The 24,471-nt window shown below is 41.4% G+C and overlaps 1 protein-coding gene across 2 annotated transcripts in view; it reads right to left on the bottom strand.

Moving 5' to 3' along the window:
- Nucleotides 1-24,471, bottom strand: part of LOC125891490 (kelch domain-containing protein 8B-like) — a 313,979-nt gene that overhangs the window by 89,264 nt on the left and 200,244 nt on the right. For both annotated transcript variants that reach the window (XM_049580824.1, XM_049580823.1), the window contains one exon: nt 15,657-15,821. In XM_049580824.1, the coding sequence (XP_049436781.1) occupies nt 15,657-15,821 (165 nt within the window). The remainder of the gene's footprint in view (nt 1-15,656; nt 15,822-24,471) is intronic.

Genomic DNA, 24,471 nt, shown 5'->3' on the forward strand with positions numbered 1-24,471 from the left:
TTGTTAGCACTGCTTGATCTAATGACTACTTTACACTTCAGCAAAGTATTGCTGAACCGGACAAGCGGAGGCATCTGCTGCCAGTGTTTTTGCTCCACCTAAGCATCTGCGGTTTGAAGTCTGCCAGAAACTGTTTTGGATCAGGCCCAGTCAAACCAGCAGTCCTTGGGACATTTTCCACTGTTGATTTATAGTCGATGAGGAGTGGAAGCAAAAGTTTGCGTGTCTAGCGTATCACTGATTTCTTTGATTGAACTCTGTAACCATTAAATCAAATGAGAAACAACAGAGATCTCCAATAGGTGTTTTGAAAAAAGGTAGCATTAGCCTTTACTACCATTGAGACAAGGCGAGACTACGGAAGACAGCGAACACCGGCCAGCGTTTGGAGTCGTTTTTGTGTTCTAGTGTGAAAAGTGGAAAGAAAAAACCGAGGGTGAAAATAACCACTGGCAAAAAAATTTGGTACGCATGTAGACAGGGCCTAAGAAAGCCCATTTTTATTGTGTTCACACGCTCTAGGAATGATTGTAGTTCTTAGGACACTATTCTGGGGGATTTTTAATCTCCTATTTGAGAGTACATACTCTCCCAGCACCAGAGGAACCTTCAGTGATGTAAGTGTACAGTGAATGGTCTAACACATGAGCCAATGCAGCACCAGCAACCACCATTTTTAAAAACCTGTTAGCTGTGTAAACAACAGACAACACAAAACACAAACAACAGCTTGTAACAAAAGATCAGAAGAAAACAGGGATGAATGGACTGACAGTGAAGGCTGGGATTTACTGAGCATGTATGCAACAAAGGAAATACATACAGTTTTGACTCATCACAACAAAACAGGCTTTGGCCAGCTTGCATTATTTCAGTGTTTCTATTGGCGGTGCGAATGCAATGGCCTGGTTGTTAGACACAGCCATGTTTAAAGTTACTTCCCTCAAGATTATTAGCAACAGATAACATGACGTGGCATCTGCATAAAATACATTAACAAGAATATTAGCTATATATGAATACAGCCACAGACTTGCAGATACACATTTTCTGCATGACACTGTATGTCCTTGTTTGCCATTTCCTTTTTTCTTTTTGTTGCTTTTTAATCCCCTGCTGTCACAAAGCTTCCTTGGCATTTATGTCAAAGTCTGGCAAATGCACAGGCCAGCACTGGGACCACATTTCATTTAAGACTGAAAGCAGAACACAGCAGCAGGGTGCTCCCCTAGGACGCCTACAAGTTGTTTACTTCCAAAAATCACGACTTATCCTTGTAAAATATAACAACAAGGGGAATATAAAGTGGTGAGAGAGGGAACATATAGCAGGCAGTATAATGTGAATGACAGGGAGAGGAAGGAGAGGTTGAGGTGAGTGCTGGACAGTGTGAGAGGGGTGTTGAGGGCGAAAAAAAAAAAGACAGAGGGGAAGGAAGACGAAATGAAAGGAGACGAGAGAAGAATACAGAAACAGGGGGTGAAGAAGACAGAGGTGGAAGAGGAGAAAATGAGACAATGACAGAGAAATTGTGCAAAAGCAATACAGGGAAGAGAGGAGAATGTGGAGGAGTGAGAGAAGAAAGTGGAAGAGGGTCAGCTGGAGTAGGCAGGGTGGCATGGAGATCGATAGCAGTAGCGAGACAAAGAGTCGAACTGAGTGGGAAGCATTAGAGTCAGAGAGGTGTGAGAGAAAGAAGGACATATTGAGCTGAAAGATCTGTTGATCATAATGTTACAGAGGCATTAAAAATCCACACTAAAATAGAATTCATAATATGCAGTATGTTCAGTATACTCTGTATACACCTTTTTTTATACGACTGGATAATTTACAATGAGATTGAGTGCTAGTGCAATACTCCAGAGATACTATTACACCACTGACTGTTATAATTCACTGATGTAATGAGTCAGCACCAAAAACTCAGCTCAGCACTGATAAGTCATCTTACTAATTTGGATAAATGGTAGAACAAACAGAGAAACTCAAATATACATGAGCAATATCATGTATCTGGGAACCATGAGACACGTACTTCATGTTTAAGCTATACTGGTTAGCCATAATCTGATTGGACATTATTTAATTAGTCTGATACTTTGGGAAATGTATTTATCTGCCCTCTTGCAAAGAGTTAGATGAAAGGCTTGATAACCCTTAAAGACATGAGAATGGTATCGATTTTCCCATGTAGCTCTTGGCAGGAAGACTAATAAGCATATTTCCTACAATTTTGAACCATTCCTTTAAAAAAATCAGCAGTGGTGCTCGACACCAAAGTTCTCTCTCAATAAAGTAGAAAATAATGTTGCTTATACCAGTGCTGAGCGATTCTGCCTGGAAAAGAGTTGCTACACTGTGCCAACTTTGTCCTGGGGACAGTTGGTGAGAGTACTCCCAGCCGCATACACACTGTGACAGGGATAATTATTAGCATTACATGGGTAACACAACCCAACAGTTATTAATGGGTTTAACAAAAGAAAAGTTTCAGTGTTGGTGTGAGTTTGTTGAGACTGTTAATGGCTCAGTTTTGGTTGTTAGCCTACTGCTGTGTTAGCTCATGCTAACTAGCCAAATATCACACTGACCATTCACCAGAGTGACTCAGGAGACAGCAGCAACAGAAAGTTTGCTGATCCGGCGGGGAGTCAGGACAGTCTGGGATCAGACCTCTGGTGAAAAAAAGGGGTCAAATGCAGGCATTCTGTGTTATTTCAGTTGATAGCTAAAAGAAATTGAGTACTGATACCCAGCCCTAGTTGGTTGGTTGATCTGTCATTCCACCACTTTTGTGCGGACTCAATATTTAAACAAAACTGGATGGATTACCATGACATTTTTCGACATTCATGGTCATGGAATTCATGGTCATGGAATCCTACTGACTTTGGTGGTTTACTGATTTTTTTCCATCATAATCATCAGGTCAGCATTTCAGTTGGTCCAGTATTTTGTAATTTGTGACCAGATAGGCCTTCCCTGAAAAACTGATGGAATCCCCATCAGCTTGATATTTACATTGTGTTTCGTGCAAATTAGCAAATAGCATGCTAACGGACTAAACTAAGATGGTGAACAGGGTAAATATTATACCTGCTGAATGTTAACATGTTAGCATTGTCAATGTGAGCATGTTACCATGCAAGTATTAGCTCAAAGCACTGCATGGCCTGACTCAGTCTCTTTAGTCTTGTTTTCAATTGTATCTAATTTAATGTAACACACAAGAATACCAGAGTATGCTAAACATGCAGCATACAAACCCAAAGGGCAGCCTCTGTTCAAGATACCAAAAGAACATGTCAAGTGTATTTTCTTTTCTGATTTTTATGGCTCCATGCTGGCAATAGCTGTAGCTGGAGGCAGTATGTTTTCAGGTTGTCAGTCTGTCTGTACATCTGTCAGTATGTCTGTGATATTTCAAGAATGCCTTAAAGGAATTTCTTTAAATAAGGCACAAACATTCACTTGGACTTAACGATAAACTGATTGGATTTTGGTGGTCAAAGGTCAAGGTCACTGTGACTTTGTTTCTCGCGAACAAATCTCAAGAACACCATGAGGTTATTTCTTAAAATTTGGCACAAACGTTTACTTGGACTGAAGAATAAATTGATTAGAATGTAATGGTTGAAGGTCAAAGTCAAGGTCCATGTGACCTCACAAAACACATTTTTGGCTGTAACTCAAGAATTCTTAGGCAAATCATGACAAAACTTCACACAAATGTCTATAAGCATATAATGGTGAAGTGGTGACATTTTATATGTAAAAGGTCAAGGGTCAACTTCACTGTGACATCATCATATTTTGCCCAAAAGACCTTTCTGGCCATTACTCAACATCATATCTGAGGAACAGAAGGGAAGACATTTAGTCAGATACTGAAATGGTGACACTAATCTTAGGTGCCCACCTTGAAACTATTGTGTAGATCTTCTGTGCTGCCGGGGGGAGATGTATGTGAAGCATCCATGTTTTTACAGACATGGATGTAAACCTTAAGAGAAACTTAACTATTTTTTCTACTATTTACTATTTCTACTTTTTATGCTTCTGAAGAGGGCAAAGCAAAATATCACTGGGTCTGTCTACCACCCCCTCCTAAACAGTACCAGGTGGTTAACTCTGTAACTAGTGGTATACATTGCCATTTGATTGTTACTGTTGTTTGAATCCTTGTGCACCTTTCTCACCGTAGGCTCTCAGTTTATTGCAGCCTCTGCTTGGATCCCTCTCTAAATGCCCAGGAAACTAAGCAGAAAAACTGATATGTTAAGGTTTGTGTTCTTACAGGCAGTAATGCTTGTTGTTACAATAATATATTGCTATTCCTACTGTAATGCCCATGTGGTACAAAATGCTGGCTGGTATAAACACTAGCGGCCATTTCTGATTTATCTGCTGTTAACTGACACATAGCTTCAGTAGTAAGAAGAGCTTCGGGGAGAGAGGAGATTTGTCTTTTTTGATTCCTTATCTGTCTTTGCAGCTGCAGAGGGGTGGTGTTATTTTAGAATATATCATTTAAGTACATGCAATAAGAAAGTCAAGCAATAAAATAAGTACTCTGTGCGTTTATATGCATATCTTTTTGTTACACAGAATAATTTCTGTTCAGCCTTGACTTGTTGACAGCTTCTTTTCAGCTACACTTGTGTGCTGATTATCAGCCCTGACACTGCAACAAAATCCTTGATTCAAAGTGTACACACACACACACACACACACACACACAAGCATTTTAAAGTAGTCTGAAGCCTGATGAGTTACGTCATATGCCAGTAAGTCTGCTGCTGCCTGGGAACACACAGAATTTAAATCAAAGGGGGTTGAGGCACCCACTGATTCAAACACACCCCCGAGTGGAGCAGCAGCTGAAGTAGCAGCATGAATTTACAAGGTACGATAAAGTTTTCAAGTACAGCAAGTAAACAGGCATTACACTCACACAGCATGACAAAGAAACAAACAGAGAGACAAATAATGACCTGGATTTCCAGTCCTAAGACAAAAAGCATGGGTACCACATTATTCTGTTGCACATCGCTCAGAACTGTGTGTATAATTTGATAGAATCGGACTAAACTCCCATTTGTGTAGTTGTATGTGTGTGTGTGTGTGCGTGTGTATGAGATGTGTTTTTGCCAGCCAATCTTCTCCGTGGTATTCTTTTCCCAGGCATCATTAATACATCTTTGTAATTTGGCATGCTAGCCCCCAGATAAATTATGGATGTTTTAATTTGGGGGTAAGCTGCTATTTTCACTGCATCATGTTGTCATATTTTTATTCCTTGTGGTGGCATCAGAGAGGAAGCCTTTCTGCTCTTCCACTAACTCCACTGATGATGCACACATTACTGTCTAGCACACCACTCTCAACTTGCACGGCGCTGCAGAGGTCAAACCAGTCCTGAAACACAACAGAATGTACTTCCTTTATTGCTGGGCAATAACAGCATCTCCTCTGACAGTGGTGTCCGGAGCAAAGCTGAGGCCATGTGCACTGAACTTCAATTACAACAGTCCATAAAACTGTGAGTAGCAGAAAAACAACACTAAAATCTCCCATGTAAGACGCAAGACTTGACAGGAAGGAATGATAAATCACAAGTGATGAAAGATCAAAATGAAAAGGTTAGAACTATATGTCTGTATGGGTCTCTATGTAACCCCTAAATGGATTGACACGCTCACTTTCTTCGCTCTCATTTCTGTCCATTTAAAGATACAATGTAGGGGATTCAGGGGCATAAACTGGCAGAAATGGAATATAATATAATATGTTTGGTTTAGTGTATAATCATCTGAAAGTAGGAATCATTGTGTTTTCGTTACCTTAAAATGAGCCGCTTGTATCTACATTTGTCAGTGAAGATTGCCATGTTGCACTGCCATATTTCTATAGTACCCACAACGGACAAATAGAAAAATGGCTCTAGATCGGGCCATTCACATTTTCACACTGGCCTCCGTCGATAGCAGCCCCTTTCGCAAGGAGAGAATCGGAAAAACACTGATTTTGTTTTTAAGTAAAACCGCTTTATTGAGTACTTTTGCCAGTTTAAATCACTAAGTCCATTTGTTTTGGAGAGGAAGAGACCTCTGCAGAAAATTCAGCTCCAAGTAAAAACTTTCTGAATGTCTGGATCTTAAGTTATTAGAGAAAATAGGTGAGCACACATTAGCAGGTCTCCAACATGCTTAACAGCACTGGAGAAACACTAATTTGTAGCTTGAAATTGCTTTATTCAAATTTATCTATTTAAATTACTGTTTGTTTTGGAGAGGAAAAGACTGTGGAGAATTCAGGTTTCATTGTCATTGCATAGGAATACAACGAAATTAGTTGAGACACTCAAGTGATGCATTCTAACAAAGAACAAAAAACTTATAATTCTAACCAGGAGGAGTTTAAGCTGGTTGCAATTTGCAATCCTCACCACTAGATGCCACTAAATCCCCCTAAATCTCAGACACTACTCCTTTAATATAATGTATATGGCTGCAGACAGTTAGCTTAGCACAAACACCTAAGACGGGGGAAACAACTGGCCTGGCTCTGTCCGACAGTAAAATTCACCTAGCAGAACCTCTAAAGCTCACTAATTAACACATTATATCATGTTTGTTTAATCTGTACAAAAATGAGGTGTTCAAACAACAGTTTACCGTTTAACAGCAGGTTATGTGCCAAACTGTTTCTTGGCTGGGCACATGAACTTCCTGGTGTCCCCGCTGGTTGCCTAGCAACTGCTCAGAGTCAGTGCTCTCAACTAACTCTGAGACAACAAGAGAATAAACACATTTCCCAAAATATCACACTTTTTCAGAAGCTGATAGACATGGGGGGGAAATGTTATGCCATTAGCCTTTAACAACACATTTAACACTATGTTAAATCAACTGTGATCCCAGAAAAACAGAGAGCAATATAGGATTACATATTGATTTGATGTGAGGGTCAATGTCAAAATGTGGAAGAAGTAATTGATAAATAATGGTTGAAAGAGAAATTCAGCTTCCACTTCTCCAAGTAGTATCAACAGTGGTACCCACGAATGTTTTCACGGGGTGGCCGGAAAAGGCCAGAATCTTGGAATGGCATACCAAACCAAAAGTTATAACTAAATTTCAGGGACTGTATTATTCCACTATAGTATCCACCTTATTTTCAAACATGGAATTAAATAGTGATCAACTTCCGTGTTTTTGTGCGTGACTTACGGTCAGCTGCTTTCCCTCATGCTTTCCCTTACCGGAGCTAACGGTGCAAGCTAATTTTTTTCAGTTTTCAATTGTTTATGTTAGTCAATCAGTTAGTTAGCTAGTTAGTCAGTTAGTCTGTGTATTTTATATAGATTACTGTGCCCAAGTTTCCGTTATCTGGTAATTGCCAGTAAAAATAATTCCCTCTAAACGCGAATAAATGGCACGTCAATCAAATACTATGAACCAAAAAAGCACAATCGATCCTAAGTGAGACAAACTGCTTGATCCCCGTCTCCAGTGTAGTAGCAGAGAACCTGCAGAACCGAATCAGCGAAAAACACACCGGGCTACACAGCCTCTCCACCTGAGCAGATGAAGCTGCGGCTTGCACTCTCGACACACAGACACACAGACGGTGCTTCTGCATGCCAGACAAACATGTGCTCAACTGTGAGAAATAAATATGTGAAGTGTACACTGCTTTTCTATCTTTTTTTCCTTTTCTTTCTTTCTGTCAGCAACATACACTCCTAACACAGGATGGGTTGTTTTAATTGACTGAGTTGATTATTAAGCCATAGTGATGCACGGATCAGCTCTGATAGCACCTGAATCAGCATGTACGCATCAACCATCCAGCCGTTACAACATGATTGAGCTAGCAAAGCAGTTTTGTGTTGCTATATGTGGCATTTATTCAGTTTTGGGAAATCACAATGTCTAGAAAGCATCAGTGGCTGCAGCTGACAGGGACAGCTAACACTAGCAGCAAAGCTAACATCAGGACGTCATCTGTTAAAAGCCTCCCGTTGTCGGATACGACATGAAACTACTCCAGGTAGCTCAATCATGTTGTAACTAAGACATCCGCTGGAAAAAATATTTTTTTCACAGACCATTTATTGAGTTATTGAGTTATTACAGACACCGCTAACGGCTAACATTTAACAGTTAGCCCAGCTAATCTACGATAACCATGTTATTAATTACATACACAGAAATAGTAATGTTTGTTCAATCATTGTGTTTATAGACTTTACAAACATCATATTAGTCTAAACGGTGATATAGTGATGTGAAAAATGTGATATATATATGTATAGCTAAACTCAACAAGGTAAACAACAAGCTGATTCACATTTACACAGTGGTCAAGAGCGCTGGACCGGAAGTGTTGCACAAAAAACCAGAAGCTGGCTGCGTTCTGTTTTGCCTCTGTGTTTTGCCTTCTGTGTTGAAAAATAAGGTGGATAGAGGGTAGTTGAAAACTATAGCCATTTTAGATAGGAATTGTGCAAATCTGCAGGAAAGCCCAATCAGTCATTTTTCAGCATTGGCAGTGTAAAAACAAAATCAGGGAGTGCAGCAAAATGCGGCCTGCCTACTTTTGTTCATACAGAATGTGCCTTTTTCGGGGCAATTGGGGGCGTGAGCAAGTAACAAAACATGTAGCTCAGCATGTGACGTAACCAGTGGCATGGGAGGGAAGCCATGGCTAGTCAGTCCTTCTGTGATTCTCTTGTAAGTCGGCCTGTTCTTCACCATCCCCGTCATCTGACAGTTAATGGCCTCTTCATTTGCGAGTGCAAGGAGGGGGCACAATTCCTTGTCTCCTCAGCTGCTCATCTTTACAGTGTCAGGTTTGCGTTTCCCTCTTGCTACTAGCTGCTTGCTAATTCCTGCTATCAGCTGTTTCCTGTTTATCCACCGCCAGTGGGTCACACGTGAGGCGTCATCAACAGCCCCTCCCGTTGCGGAAGGCCACCTCGTTCTGTTTAAAACTAAAAGGGTTCCGCCAATATGTCTACCCTACGAGGCCGAAACTTTGGCACCTTGGTCTCAACTCACCAATCTGGCTCGCAGCTTGCCGGCAAAACAGCCCAACATTCGCGGAAAATCTGGCAGTGTAAAAGGGGGCTTATGTTAATATGAGAGTTAAGGAATTGCATATTGATATACTTACTGGTTTATTTTACAGTAAATGTTACTAACTGTATCTGATGTGCATACTTACCGTTAAGATTTTGAGTTCCCCAATCCTGCTTTAATGTGATATGTTTCTGTACATGTACAGGTGATTCATTGTTCTTCAAATTGGCTGTCTGTCCTTTGCCTTAAAAGACACTGATATAGCTTTAATTTGAGGAAATGCATTGATTGAAGGTACAAAACTCTTACTGGCAACAAACCTTCTCAACAACAATTGAATCGTACTTTGTTGAATAATCGTGTGTTCTGTTAAATATTTGTCTGCAAAGTAAGTCCAGTTGTGAGATAAATGTAACAAAGTACAATAAGTTCCTCAGAAATGTTGTAGAGTAGAGGGGTAAAGTAGAATGGAAATACTCAAAAAACACCCAGGTACCTCAAATTTGAGTAAATATAGCCAGTTGCATTCCATCATTGTCAATCTTCTTATGCTTTCAGTATCTGCAGTACTTCTAAATGCAGGCTACGTGTCAAATTGATGCATATGTTTTCTCCACCTGCTTGTGTTACGTGTCTGCAGTGCGTCAAGCTCTGTCGGACACTGCACACAAGCAAAGAGTTACTCTACCCCTCCGGTGGAGCGTGGGAGAAAACACATTGATATGGAAAGCTCCTGCTCTCACGAGGTTACATCTACTTTGTGCTGAATGTGGACTGTGTTGTTGCCAGTGGCGTGCAGTGAAATGAATTCATCTCTTTGCAAAATGCTTCCGCAGTGAGATAAAATGATCATACCCTGCCTCGTATGACTCCAATTTCTCTCTTTGCGGTGGTGTGAAATTTTTACCAAGTGTCAATGAGCAACAACAGCCCCCCAAAGAGACACAATGAGAACAAATGTAACCTTTGATCATGGATGGAAGATGACTCGATGGGGGAAAAACAAAAGGCAGGATGTGCACTGCACACACATTCCTTTCTTCTCTCCTACAGAGTAGCTTTTAACGCCATCTCTGTCTTAATCAATATTGTACCAAGGCTGCAAGACTCTTCAGACCTCAGAGACACATTTTTGTTTTCCCATCAGTTCCTTTCACAGCTGTAAAACCACCAAGCAGATAAAAGTCACAGAGCTAAAAGGCTTATGGTGAAAGCAGTTCAGCACTTGCGTATCTCTTGACCCATGGTTCAGTAGGTGTGTGTGCTGCATGAGCGCAACAAAGTGAAACAGGAATACCATGAGTGTGTAAGACAGACCAGACAAAGTACACTCGCATCGTTAAGGGAGAGTGGGCACACCTACAGTCCCTATCCCTTTATCTACTCTTTGAGCACTGAGTGTGTTACAGAGTAGCCTAGAGGTTGAAAATGTTCCCACAACACCAAAGCCTGAGGCACTTCAAGTCTGTCATCAGCTATCAATGTCCTTGAGAAAGTGACTGAACACATCCCTCTTCACTCTGCTGAATCCCTGAACTGAACTCCCAGGTGATGTGAGGCTGTGGGCAAAGCTGCAGTCTATGTGATATGCAGGTATACGCCTTCAACCCACAAAGAAAGCTCCAGGATTTCCATATACACACTTAAAAATGCACAAGGATACATAAGAACACAGTTTGGTGACAGAGCTTTTACTCCAGCTGTTTGTTTTTGCAAATACCAGATCGAGAGATGCAACAGCTAATTGAACCAATGGTGCAGAACATGCCGCAAGATTCTCATGGTCTTTCCTCACAACCACCCCGCTGAGCTCAGTGCATAGAGAGTGTGTGTGTGTGTGTGTGTGTGTGTGTGTGTGTGGTAGAAAATCTGTGGCAGTACATGTACAATGTGGGGTTCAGTTTGTCCATGATAAAACACTGCAGCTCCTCAAGACCCAAGTAAAGTTCCCATGTCTTGCTTCTCCAGTGCTGGGTTATGAAACACGGTACGTAGTGGCCATGAACAATACCAGTGAACAATTTGCAGCAATATTTGTTTGTTTGTATTTTTTATTTTGCACAATATTGTAGTAATAATGAAAAATTTGTTTAACTTTATATGATTTATGATATCTCAGTCTCAAGACACAGCTGATATGACTGTCATCACAAGAACTTCATCCGTCCCAGCATATAAAACACGTGATCATGTTGTTTATATACATAACACGACCAGTGTTTTGGAAATAACTCAATCATAACTTAATACAATATTAACTCCTAATACTATAGAGAATCCCCTGAGAACTACAAAGCTAAATGGCATGTCCAGATATCCCGAATACCAGTTTTGGGGCATCAAAGCTGCAATGAGAAATATTCGCAGCTAAAGGCTAGTTCGCATTACATGATTTTCACTCTGATTTTGCGTCACAGAGACTATCGTAATCTTTTGAGTGTTCGTACCTGGCGACGTGTGTTTCTGTCAGCGGTAGTCTCGCCAACTGCATTACAACCTGTGTGCACACCACAAGATTTCTCCACCGAGCCTTCTCTGACAGAGCCCCAGATAATGCGGTGACATAACCAAACTATGTTTTTTAACTTGGAGACGACACATCATAAAGGCATGCATGGATATTCTTCCCAGTGCTGAATCAGATCTGCCTCCAGGGCCTGGGTCCAAACACAACGTGCTCCCCGTGATCCTGTGGATGCCGCCATTGTTGTTGCTTGCCGGCTTGTCCTCCTCACATTTCTTCCGTTCTCCTGCGTGCTGATGTGGGATGTATCCCACCTCTCACTGGCTGATGCTCTTTGTCAGTCGTGTTAAGGCCAAAACACACCGGTGCCGTACGATGCGTGTCAAAACAGCTGCCCCCATTATTTTCTATTTACAAACCCACACCGACGACAGCTTGACGCGCGTCAACGTGCCGCACCACAGCACTTTACACTATTGTCCTATTTTTCCAGTGTCGCCGCCCTTGAAAAAGCTCTATTTTGTACTTCCCAGCCTAGCGGACTGGAGTGTGCAATAGAAATCTGGCTGACGCCCCACAGCGCGACGCTTTTTGTGTGTGTCGGGGGCGGCACTTGACTCGTGTCAATGACGCCGCCATCATATGACGCCGCCGGTGTGTTTTGGCCAACAGACTTCTCCAGTTTTCTAGCATGCTAGATTTCCAAGGTGGCTCTCAAGATCCTCTGCGACGTCAAAATCGCAGTGAAAATCGCGTAATGTGAATTAGGCTTAACTGAAGAGACTCTTTATCTGATGACACAGTTTCTCTAGATGGCATTGCTCTGGCCTCTAGCACTACAGTAAGAAACGTAATATTGCGAAAATTAGGCCTATCCTGACCCGAAAAGATGCAGAAAAATTGGTCCACGCTTTTGTTACCTCAAGGCTGGATTACTGTAACTCTCTATTATCAGGTAGCTCTAGTAAGTCCTTAAAAACTCTCCAGCTAATTCAGAATGCAGCAGCACGTGTACTAACAGGAACTAAGAAACGAGATCATATTTCTCCTGTTTTAGCTTCTCTGCACTGGCTCCCTGTAAAATCCAGAATTGAATTTAAAATCCTACTGTTAACTTATAAAGCTCTAAATGGTCAAGCTCCGTCATATCTTAGAGAGCTCATAGTGTCATATTATCCCACCAGAACACTGTGCTCTGAGAATGCAGGGTTACTCGTGGTCCCTAAAGTCTCCAAAAGTAGATCAGGAGCCAGAGCCTTCAGCTATCAGGCTCCTCTCCTGTGGAATCATCTTCCTGTTACGGTCTGGGAGGCAGACACCGTCTCCACATTTAAGACTAGACTTAAGACTTTCCTCTTTGATAAAGCTGGTACAGGGCTCAGGCTTGCCCTGTACCAGCCCCTAGTTAGGCTGACTTAGGCCTAGTCTGCCAGAGGACCCCCTATAATACACCGGGCACCTTCCCTCCTTCTCTCTCTCTCTCTCTCTCTCTCTCTCTCGTATTCTATTACTGCATCTTGCTAACTCAGCCATTCTGGATGTCACTAACTCGGCTTCTTCTCCGGAGCCTTTGTGCTCCACTGTCTCTCAGATTAACTCATATCGTAGCCTGGACAGCGTGACGTGTGTGGTTGTGCTGCTGCCGTGGTCCTGCCAGATGCCTCCTGCTGCTGCTGCCATCATTAGTCATTAGTCATACTTCTACTGTTATTATACACATATGACTATTGTCACACATGTATACTGCCAGATATTAATACATACTTTCAACATATTGTACCGCAGTAGCCAGAACTATAACTATAATATTATTACTTTCAATAATGTTGTTGTAAGCTACTGTCATTACCTGCATCTCTCTCTCTCTCTCTCTCTGTCTCATTGTGTCATGTGGATTACTGTTAATTTGTTATGCTGATCTGTTCTGTACAACATCTATTGCACGTCTGTCCGTCCTGGAAGAGGGATCCCTCCTCAGTTGCTCTTCCTGAGGTTTCTACCGGTTTTTTTCCCCGTTAAAGGGTTTTTTTGGGGAGTTTTTCCTTATCCGCTGCGAGGGTCATAAGGACAGAGGGATGTCGTATGCTGTAAAGCCCTGTGAGGCAAACTGTGATTTGTGATATTGGGCTTTATAAATAAAATTGACTGAATTGATTGATTGAAGCTTAGAACTGGAGAAGTGAGAGATGAGGATATCAGTCAATGCATCTAAAATAGCATGAGTTAACCATTTTCTTAGCATGCAGGATAGCTTGAAAACAGATTTGTGACATACCATTTCCGTATCTGGCACTCAACCTTTGCAGGTAATATTCCCAAATTTTGAAACTTTTCCAGACACTCAAGTTTTTTGACATCTTGCTAGGGTATCTGTAAGCCTGTCAAATTTGGTAAAGCTGTCGCAGTGTCAGTAGTGCTGGACTGCTTGGGCCTTATTTATAACCACTGCATGAAAAAAAAAAAAAAAAAAAAACTTGACACAGACGGTGAGGTGGTGAATTGAAGCCAGAATGTAGAAATTAAATGTGAGATGAATCATTATACATGTAATGATGTCTCTCACACTTAGATTCACCTCATACTACACTTCTGTTATAGATCCACTTCATTAACATCTAAATGCAGCAGTTTTATTTGCGCTTGTGCTAGTGAGCCATAAGCACTTTTTTACTGTAAAAGATACAAACTCAAATCATTGTTCCATTAGCGTTGTCTCACTATCACATTCTCCACCACCGGAGCACAGAGGAGAGGACTGGGGTGCTGGTGCAAGCAACTGACAGTCGTGGTCAGCTATGGAGCTCACTGTGCACAGCTGGATGATGCCAGGCTGTGGCAGGATTCAGGAAAGTCTGGCTTTCCCTCTTTGGTTAATAAGTGTGAATATGCGGAGTCACTTTCACCTCAACCATGTAACTAGGCTAACTGATGAAATTATCATTGTCAGATGCAGAAATCCAAGATGAAATCAAACAGCATTCAGTAACTGCAGCACACAGCATCAACAGTTCTCAGTATCTTCTAAGACTGTCCATATATCAATTAGTATGATTTCAGTTTTCAGTATTTGTGTGTAAAATTGTTGCAGTAAACACACCTATGCTGTTGGGCACACAAAGTGCAATGAAGACTCGGCAAAGACTGCCACACACACTCCACTTCACCAGTCACCTACCCGACACATCCTCACCACCTGCACATATCGATCAAACTTAACCGCAGGCAGGAACATGCTGCCACTCACTGCCTTTTCTTTTGTTTTTGACCCCACAGGCCACTAAACAATATGTTCTTTCTAACCCCTGGCTCAATCACAAACACCTCAATTCCTCCTGGGTCAGAAAAATTCCTCTTAGTCGTTGACATGATTCATCGTAAAGAACCAATGATCATTAGCATATGCATCAACATTAATGAGGTGCTTTGCACTGACCATTTAAGATTGAATGTGTGTTTTGTGACATAGTGTTATAAATGAGGCTCCTGATGACTGACATTAGATAAGGGGAAGATGGAATCATAAAACTATCACTCGGTTTAGATGTCCTTGTCTGAGAATAATTAAAAAAATTAATGTTGATGCAGCATTAATAATGCTGGATAGCTATTGCATGTATGTGTATAAAAACAGAGCATTCAAACACTGATTCTGACATTAATCACCGTGGCAACAATCTAAGCTTCAAAGCCTCAAAGCATTCCTGTCAGTCCTAACAACAGTGTGAACAAAATAACAGTATGAACTGTTAAAGGACTGCGAAAACAGTAGAAAATCAGTTCAGAGTCAAGAGTGTTCAAATCTCCCCGGCTGTAAATGTCCTTGGCTTTTAAATTGTTTCAAGAGGTTTTATACTGACAGCATATACGCAGTGTTTTGGAATGCCTGCAATTATGTGTAGCTGCAACAGAAATGAATACAATAAATAAGACTGCATGACTGACTATGAGTCTATGTGGAGAGAGTAGGCACAATAAAAACGGGTGCCATGGTTTGTAAAAGTCTGGAAACCAGCAGGATAGAAACAGACGGTGTTGGTGAATTCAATATAGGGAAATGAAAAGATTAAAAACTTAAAATTAGATGACAAGATCTCGTGTCCTACCCATCATGTAGATTTTGTTTCCTCTTACGAAGGGCGTGGCTCCGTACCGCGGCGTGGGCATGGAGGTCATCGGCTGCCATTGGTCCTTCTCTGCCTCATAAACCCTCACCAATGCCTGTGGTGTTGTGTCTGCTCCCATACCTCCCAACGCATACACCTTTCCATCTGCACAGAGACAGACAAGAGAATCACAGTGTAATAACAGCTTTTACAGCAAAGAGCTTATTATGATTTCCTCTCTTGGTGCAGCGATAGAGTCAATAGACATTTGCTCTCAAGCTTGTTGTCAGGTTAATGTGAGGTTAATGAAGGGAGTAATGTTGCCAACAGCCCTGCAAACAACCAGAGGAAGTGATGCATCACAGTGCCCTTTTGTCCCACCATTTCTGCTCTGCCTGTCAGGTCTGCTATCTGACTCATCCGTCCACACTCATCCAAACAACTTGAAATATTTATGTCTGAGTCTGAGGGAACTTCCAGATAACCCCGAATAACTTTTTCACAAGGACACGGCAAGCATCCCCAACTACTGCAGTGTCATTAGAATATACAGAGGAGCAAGGCAAACGGACAGGGAGAGTGCTGAGCAGGCACTGGAATGAGGGAGGGAGAGGGGGAGATGAAGGAAGAGGAGAGAAAAGAAGAAAACAAGAGAGAAGAGGGGAGTGGAGGAAACAACACAGGAGATGAGAAAATGAGAGGAGAGAACAGGAAAGGACAAAAGATGAGAGGAGAAGAGGAATCAAGAGAGAACAGGACTGGAGGAGAGGAGAGGAGAGGAGAGGAGGAAACATGAGGAGAGGACAAGAAAGGAAAGGAAACAAGCGTGAAGAGAGGAGAGGAAACGAGAGAAGAGGAGAGGAGGAGAGGAGAGGAGGAAACATGAGGAGAGGATGGAAAGGAAACAGGCGAGAAGAGAGGGAACAACCATGAAGAGGAGAGGAAGAAAACAAGTAAGAAGAGAAGGGGAGAAAACAAGTGAGAACAGAAGAGGAGGAGACCAGATGATCAGAGGAAATTAAGAGTACAAGAAAAGATAAAAGATGAGAGGAGAAGAGGAAAAAAGTGAAAAGAGAAGAGGGAAAGAGGAGAGTACAAGGAAAGGAGGTACAAAAGATGAGGGGAGGAAACAAATGATAAAAGGACAGTAGGAGAGGAGAGGAGAGGAGAGGAGAGGAGAGGAGAGGAGAGGAGAAAACAAGCAAGAAGTTGAGAGAAGGGAAGAGGAGGAAACATGAGAGGGTGAGAGGAGGAAACGTGGAGAAGAAAGGAGGAAACGAGGAGAGGACACAGCAGTGTTACATATTAACAGATTAGCACTCTGGAAGTTGTAACAATTTCAATCTGAGGGAGGAAGAGAGAGAAGAAGTGAGAGACATGGAGGGAGAGATAGGGAGAGCGTCTCCATTACCCAGACAGATGACGGATCCTCAGAGCTGTGACTTAAACTGTGAGGAATAAAGCAATAATAAATCTGTCACTCGGAATGCAGCTCAACACAAGTGTGACTGCCACACACTACGGCACTTATCGCTGAGTAAATCCAATTTTACTGTTGTACATAAAATAAATGACGCAGCAAGGGCACTTCCATCCCATAACGCGTGTCGCAATGCAGCCACGTGGAGAGGCGGGCGGGCGGGAATGGAGGAAAATATAATAATACATTACTCCTTAACTTTTAATACCTTTTTTTTTTCAAATCACCAGGGAGCTAAGTGGATTGAGCAGAGCGCTAATACTGTAATTGCAAAGGGCCTCACTTACCACAATGTAAGCATGTGTGGTGCTGTAATGAGCTATCTATAAACAGCAGCTTCATACTGTATGTGCCCCTTCATTTAGCCTCATTTGAATTTGCACCACTGTGGAATCCATATAATGACTTTTAATGTGTTTCTGGTAGGATCCCCTTTATCATGCCTAAGGAGAGTCTGCTCTACATTAATGGCAAGGCTGCAAAGGTCAGTGTGAAGAAAGCCAAATTGTGTTAAGATGTTAGTGGGTTCAACGACGAATCGTATTGCTGATTTATCGCATCACGTGATCTGGATATTGTAACGTGGACTCAGAATAGATTCTGCACATATAAAGTTTGGTGTAGCCATAGCAACACCCTTTCTAAACAACAAGTAGTGATGTGGCGTGCGCGAGCGGGCCGAGTCTTTGAACCGGCTCTCTGAAGTGAACGAGTGAGCGGCTGCACTGTCTTTCTCCAAATAATCAAATCAAATGATGAAATAATCTGGAATTAATGGATACAGAGTAAATTAAAGCAAAAACAAAGAAATTAGGAACTCTCTCGTTTACCCTAAAGAGCTGGTTCACTCGTTCACTTGAAAGAGCCGGTTCACTTGTTCACTTCAAAGAGCCAGTTCAAAGACTCGGTTCGTTCACGAACGTCACATCACTACTTCAAATCACAAATATCAACCTCATGGAGAAGATGGCTTCATCTTCTGGGGATCATAAATGTCTGTATGAACGTTTATTTCACAGCTTAATCAAAAGGTGTTATTATAATTTTCTAAATGTCATTCTAAATGTCAGTAAGTGTCGGCAACTCAGCTGCATCCTGAATGGACTGAGTGATTTTCTCCTAATGGTTGTCAACTAACTTTCAAATAGTTTTAATAGTTCATCATTTGCACTTACTTGCACATTAGCCTAAAATGATGGACAGATGTGCACTCTAATTTGAACAATGAGAATTTACGGCATGAAATACCTGCCACACTGGCAGAGTGCTCGAGCAACAATTGAAAGCAGAATGCATTCCTGGCCACTTGTGTGTATGAGTGTTTGTGTGTGTGTTTAAAAGGGAAAAATAAAAAAGATAATAGGGAGAAAAAAGGAGATCAAACAACAATCAGGGATGTGTGTGTTCATGTGGGTGTGTGTGCATCAGTAAGTGTCTTTAAAAGAGCAAATTATTTCACATGCAGGATGTGGGTCTGCATGTGTGAACCAATTCAAAACAGTACAAAGAAAATAACTGTCAAAACGTCTGTCAGACTAAATTGCTTTCACTTGAGCTTTTACACTTCCAAAAGCTCCTTTGTCACAGCAGTTTGATGAGCATTTTAATGTACAATGAAATGAGAGCCTGTTTTTGCTGAGATTAAATGTAGAAAAAAGCATTTACATGCCCAGAGGAGGCTGCGGAAAAGTTGCTCTTAATGCATTTTATGGGTCACACTCAGCTTTTATCAGGCTGAAATCACAAGATGTAGCATGTTCCAACACTTTTGTCCCACATTAGATGTTCAAATATTCAAATATATGCTAGGAAAAGACAGGTTAAACCTTTCTCTACCTGTAATACTTTATGAAACTGTGCATCACATTCACATTTATCATCATCGAAGTACAAAAGAGATATATTTGAACCACAGAGACCCATCATTTCCCATCCCAGTCTATTATTATTATACTATTATTAACACACAAAGAAATCACATTACACTATAACTGATGTAACCAGTGTATTCATGTGATATGTTTTATATTTCACCAATAATCCACTTTTCCCTCACAATTTTATTAGTTTCCTTGTATAAATTTGTTTCTGTTTGCTTCTTTTGGGGAGCTTTTAGTTTGTGAACAAAATGAAATATCTGCAGTCTGCTACAAGTTAATTAGATTTTTGTTGTGTGACCTTTGATATTTTGGCAGAGTCACTTCCTGTAGATTCAGATGTTTGCAACAGGCTGTTCTCATAAACTGTTTATACGGTTTCCTATGAAAAGTAATGCACCCAAATTCATACGTATCCCATGTAATCATGAGCCAGTAATTTGTGCATAACCCAAATATTTTGGAATCCTGCTATCACATGACTAATGCGCAAAATTGAAAATGGAATAACAACATCCAAGTCCGTGATGGTATTAGGCCCAAAAATACGTACTGCCCATAGACTTACATAATGAAAGATACATCTGTTAATGAGTGAATACATTTTATTTGATCCATTCTGTCCAATAATATTTGGAAAGCCTAGAGGAGCCTCAAGATTAAACCATTTTTTTCTCATTCAAATTTGCAGAGTGCTAAACTGGAAATTAGCTGCTGGGCCACTATAAGTCTCTGGTGCTCTTGCTGTGAGGCCCCACAGTGTGGAAGATCAGGGTAATTTAATACTGTGGAAAATGAGTTTTTTTCAGCTCCAAGTAACTTTTGCATGAATGCACTGGGCTCTGCCTCCAATGCTTTATTCAGTTCTCTTTATACATCCATGATATGCACTCCCTCCCTCCTGTTATTTTATTATGTACATTTGTTTGATCATAGTGCTGATGCATCAGAAACACAAGTAATTACTATAGAGTAAAATTTAAAAATCTGCTCATATAACAGTAAAAAATAGCAAAGTTAGAAAGTTACAGAATTGTAGTTTCCATCTAATAACGGTTGCTAAGAGACATCAACTGCAACTTGAGAAAAACATAAGCACACACAGACAGACAGACAGACAGACAGACAGACACACACACACACACACACACACACACACACCACAAGCAGATGAGGAAAACATCTCAGCATTAACTTTAAAATGTGACTGCAAATGAAACATATGCAGATACAGAAATGCTGCAAGTTGCTCAAGTCATGTCAACTGACTCCTTTTGAGTTTCTCACTCTGCCACTAAGGATTAACCCAGCTACACTGAGAGGGAAATTCATTTAATTTGGTCTCGCCTTTTTCTCAGCACTTAAAGCTTGTGAGCTTTGGTGAGGGTTGGAATGTACATTGACAAGTTAATTGAGAGGTGCACCTTTCAGTACAGCTACCTCTTCATCGGCACAGTCAGGTACAGTGTTCACATTACTGCTGATGAAGCACCAATCCCTTTGTCTCAGCCAACACAGAGGTTGCCCTGTCGCTGTAGGTTGATGGAGCTGTACACAGCCTGAGAGAAAGATTGCAGACATACTGAGGTCTGGGTTGAAGATGACACACATCTTCAACCCAGCAGCACAGCAGATCTACACAACCCTGACCCTAAGATGAGCACCCAAGATTAGTGTCACTAATTTAGTATCTGGCCAAATGTCTCCCTTTCTGTTCCCGACTGTTGAGTAATGGGCAGAACAGTATTTTTGCAGATTATGATGTCACACTGAAGTTAACCTTTGACCTTTTGGTTATTCAGTGTCATCACTTCATCATTTTATTCTGTTTGTGTGACATTTTGTCATAATTGTTTTATGAAGCTTCAAGTGGACGTTTGTGCCAAATTGAAAGAAATTCCCTCCTGACTTTCTTGAGATCTTACATTCACAAGAATGGAACAGACAGAAGTATGTACGGACAACCTGAAAACATAATGCCTCGGCCCAGGGCTGTGGAAGCATTAATACTAAATCTATGTTTCTTTTCAAGAGCCCCTTTTCCATGGCAGGAACTTTTCTCATTTACCCAGGCTTCTGAAAAGCCTTGGCGCTTTTCCATCGAAATTACCCGGGGGAAAAAGTACCTTGTAGGGGGTAGAACTTTTCAGATTACCCGCAATTCTTGAGGGGTGGGGCTGTGTGCTGAAGAACGCTGATTGGTGGAACATACTTGCAGCGTTTCACACTTCCTGGCACGGGCAGCCGCTGCAAACTTTAATTCATTTCTACAGGCTCCACTTCATTTGTGTTTTGATTAAGGATGGGTACCGAAATCCGGTACTGAATTAGCCCTGGAACTAAATTACCAAAGGTCGTAGTATTGATAAGCGCTAACGGTATCGGTTCTTTTGTGCCGGCACTGAACTCCTCCATACACACACACATACATCGATGCGACACGTTAACGGGTGAACAGCCGAGCTACACTCGTTATTGTAAGTGGCATTAACCCTTAGCGGGCAGAGTTGGGTATAATACGTTACAAAGTAACGCGTTAAGAGTACTTTGATTACTTTTTGCAGTAATGAGTAACCTAACGCGTTAGTTTGCTGTTTGAGTAATCAAATACTTATGTACATTTTCAAACAAGACATCAGTTACTTCCGTTACTTTTAGAACACTGGTCCTTCAGCCCCGAAACACCAACGGCTGTCGTTTGGTTCTAATAACGGAGATAACGTTAAACCTATCAGTCTGAAAGAAGCCACGGAGCTTGTGGTTCGCTACGTGGTTGGAGAAATACTGCCGTTGTCTACGGTGGAGTCTAAATAGGTGGAGTAGGACTCGCTGACAGACATATTTCAGACTCAGGACTTGCATTATGCCCAGAGGCAGACTAGCCATCGGGAGTGCCGGGAGTTTCCCCAGTGGGCTGCTGCGTCAGTGGGCCGGTACGGCTGGACTGAGAAAAAAAAAAAGACTTTCGGCGCAGTTGGGCTGGCCTTTAATATGATAACCAATGTTTACAGTTTCTCTAGTGTCTGGCTAATCAACATTGGCCCACATGGGTATGTCACACCCCTTTCACCTCGGTCCTGGGGCTGTTGGCCAATCACAACCGAAGGCCAAGGGCCTCGGTCCCTCCTCCCTCTGCATCTGTCAATCAATCAATCAATCATGCACACATGCAAAAATGGAGAAGAAACGGAAAGAAGGAGCGGAGAAGTTGAGAGACAAAACAAGGCAGGCACTACAGGCAGATGCTGCCAAGTGTCAAAAGTTGACACATTTATTTTCTGCTGCTGCATCTCAAGCAGGACCTTCAGCATCCGCAGCAGCACCTGCAGCTCTCGCGTCGCCGTCTGCAGGAGGGGGACAACATGACCGGGAGGGGGATGCTAGTCAGGTGAGTCGGCTGTAAGCTAATGTGATAACATTATTTGGCTAGCTTGTTAACTTTTAGCACAACGCTTGTAGGCTAGTTTGGCTGTCAAAACGTCATTATTGTGTAATGTTACTAGAGCCAGACAGCGCTCAGCATGGCTAAGTAACTAATAAAATAGCTTAACATCTAATCTAACATTATCTCTGGTGTATTTCCCTTAAGCTGGTGAGCTAAATGCTGCTCTGCTGTATATCAACATTAAAATGAATCTCAGTTTTATTCTTTTTGTGTGGGTATTGTTGGACAACATAGAAATTGAGACAGTCTACATGCACTGTGAAGGGGAAATGTGTATTAATGTGTTGTTCTTAAAGTGTATTATTCGCAGTTTATAAAACTTAAGCTGTACTTATTCAGTATATACTTAAGAACATGTAATTGTGCTTATCTGAGGCACCATAGGTGATATGTTTATTATTATGTTATGATCATAATTAGTGTGACTTACATGTTCATCAGTCTTCACACTATTAAGCGACTATTGCAGACTAACTATTTTAACTAACATTAAAGATATTACATATTTGTTCTAATCAAGGCCTCAGGTTAAATGATGTCATTATCCCTTCAATAATGTTTACATGTATATTTTTTTGTCTCCCACATATATGTGAACATATTTGTTCCACCACCATCATCCGCCGCCATCATTCAATGCCAGCATCCACCACCAGCATCCGCCGCCATTTGCCGCCATCACTCGCCACCCCGGCCCCTGAGTGGGCCAGTCAGGTACTAAATTCCCAGGCCTCTTTTTTGCCCCAGTCCACTCCTGATTATGCCCGGTACATGCTACATGCTGGTACTCACCAATTATCCCCGGTCATCTTTCACAGCATGTGTGATGTCATCGGGTTATTCTTGTCCTGTTTTTATTACTTTCACTATTATCTGAGTCACTGCCAGAACTGTGTCTGTTCCATAGACTGTATAAAAATATGTGCCAGCCGACATGTTGTTGTAGTCACCTAAAAGCATCAGCAGATGGCAGGAGCTACATTTGAAGCGCCACACGTAAACTGTCAAGCTACTGTATCTTCCACAGGAAGTTCTGACAAATGTTTCAGAATAAAAGTCTATTTAGAAAATGGAGGGATTCTCTCAGCTGAGGTTTCAAATTAAAAGCCCCTTATAACAAGTGTTGAGTTTGAAATGACGGTGCGATATGTGAACTTTACAAAGACAATGGAGCGGATAAAAAGTAAATATATAAACACACAGAGGGCTTAATAAATAACGGACCGTCTATAATGTAGTTTGTTTCAAATGAAGCTGGGAGCCTCTGCAGTTGTGGTGAGTAAAAGCCCCGCCGCTATTTGTTAATGTTATTACTTTATGTCCCACCGTGAGGATGTACCATTGTTTGCTAGCTTGATGCTAATGACAGTAGCGTTAACTCAGCGGGTTGACAAAGTGCCTCTGCTGTTTCACACCATCATTTCCCCCTTTTACTCTGTGTGGTAACATGCCTAGAGGAAATATTAAAAACGCTGGGGTGTTGTTGTCATACAGTTGTCTACAGCAGCAGATCGTTCTGTGTTTCTACTGGTCAAAGTGACGGCTGTGATGGGAGAATTGGATCTCAGTGAAGGGTAAGTGGTCCATAACTTTAATTTTGGAGACAAAAAATGTAGGCTGAGCACCCTGTGGTCCATTGCCCAACAAGAAATGTAAAATACTCAAAAGTACTTTAAAAGTGCTTGAGTTACTTTTCTCAGCAGGGCTTGACGCTAACTTTTTTCCCAAGGAGCACATGTGCTCCTAAGTTGAAAAAGTAAGGAGCGCACAAAGAACTTTAGGGGCACAATGTAAATTGATCAAATAATGTGTTTTCCATAATAAACGTGATGCAAATAGGCATCTACAAGCAAAATTATTTAATGAATTTGTATACAAAATGTACAGAAAAGGTAAAATCATCAAGTTTTGAAAAAGTATTGCAATTTAATTTTGTCTTTAATGTTATTATCTAATATATATCTTATCTTTGCAATATGATTATCTTATATAATGTTATTACTATCCTAAAAC

Source organism: Epinephelus fuscoguttatus, linkage group LG7, assembly GCF_011397635.1.
Source record: "Epinephelus fuscoguttatus linkage group LG7, E.fuscoguttatus.final_Chr_v1".
Taxonomy (NCBI): domain Eukaryota; kingdom Metazoa; phylum Chordata; class Actinopteri; order Perciformes; family Serranidae; genus Epinephelus; species Epinephelus fuscoguttatus.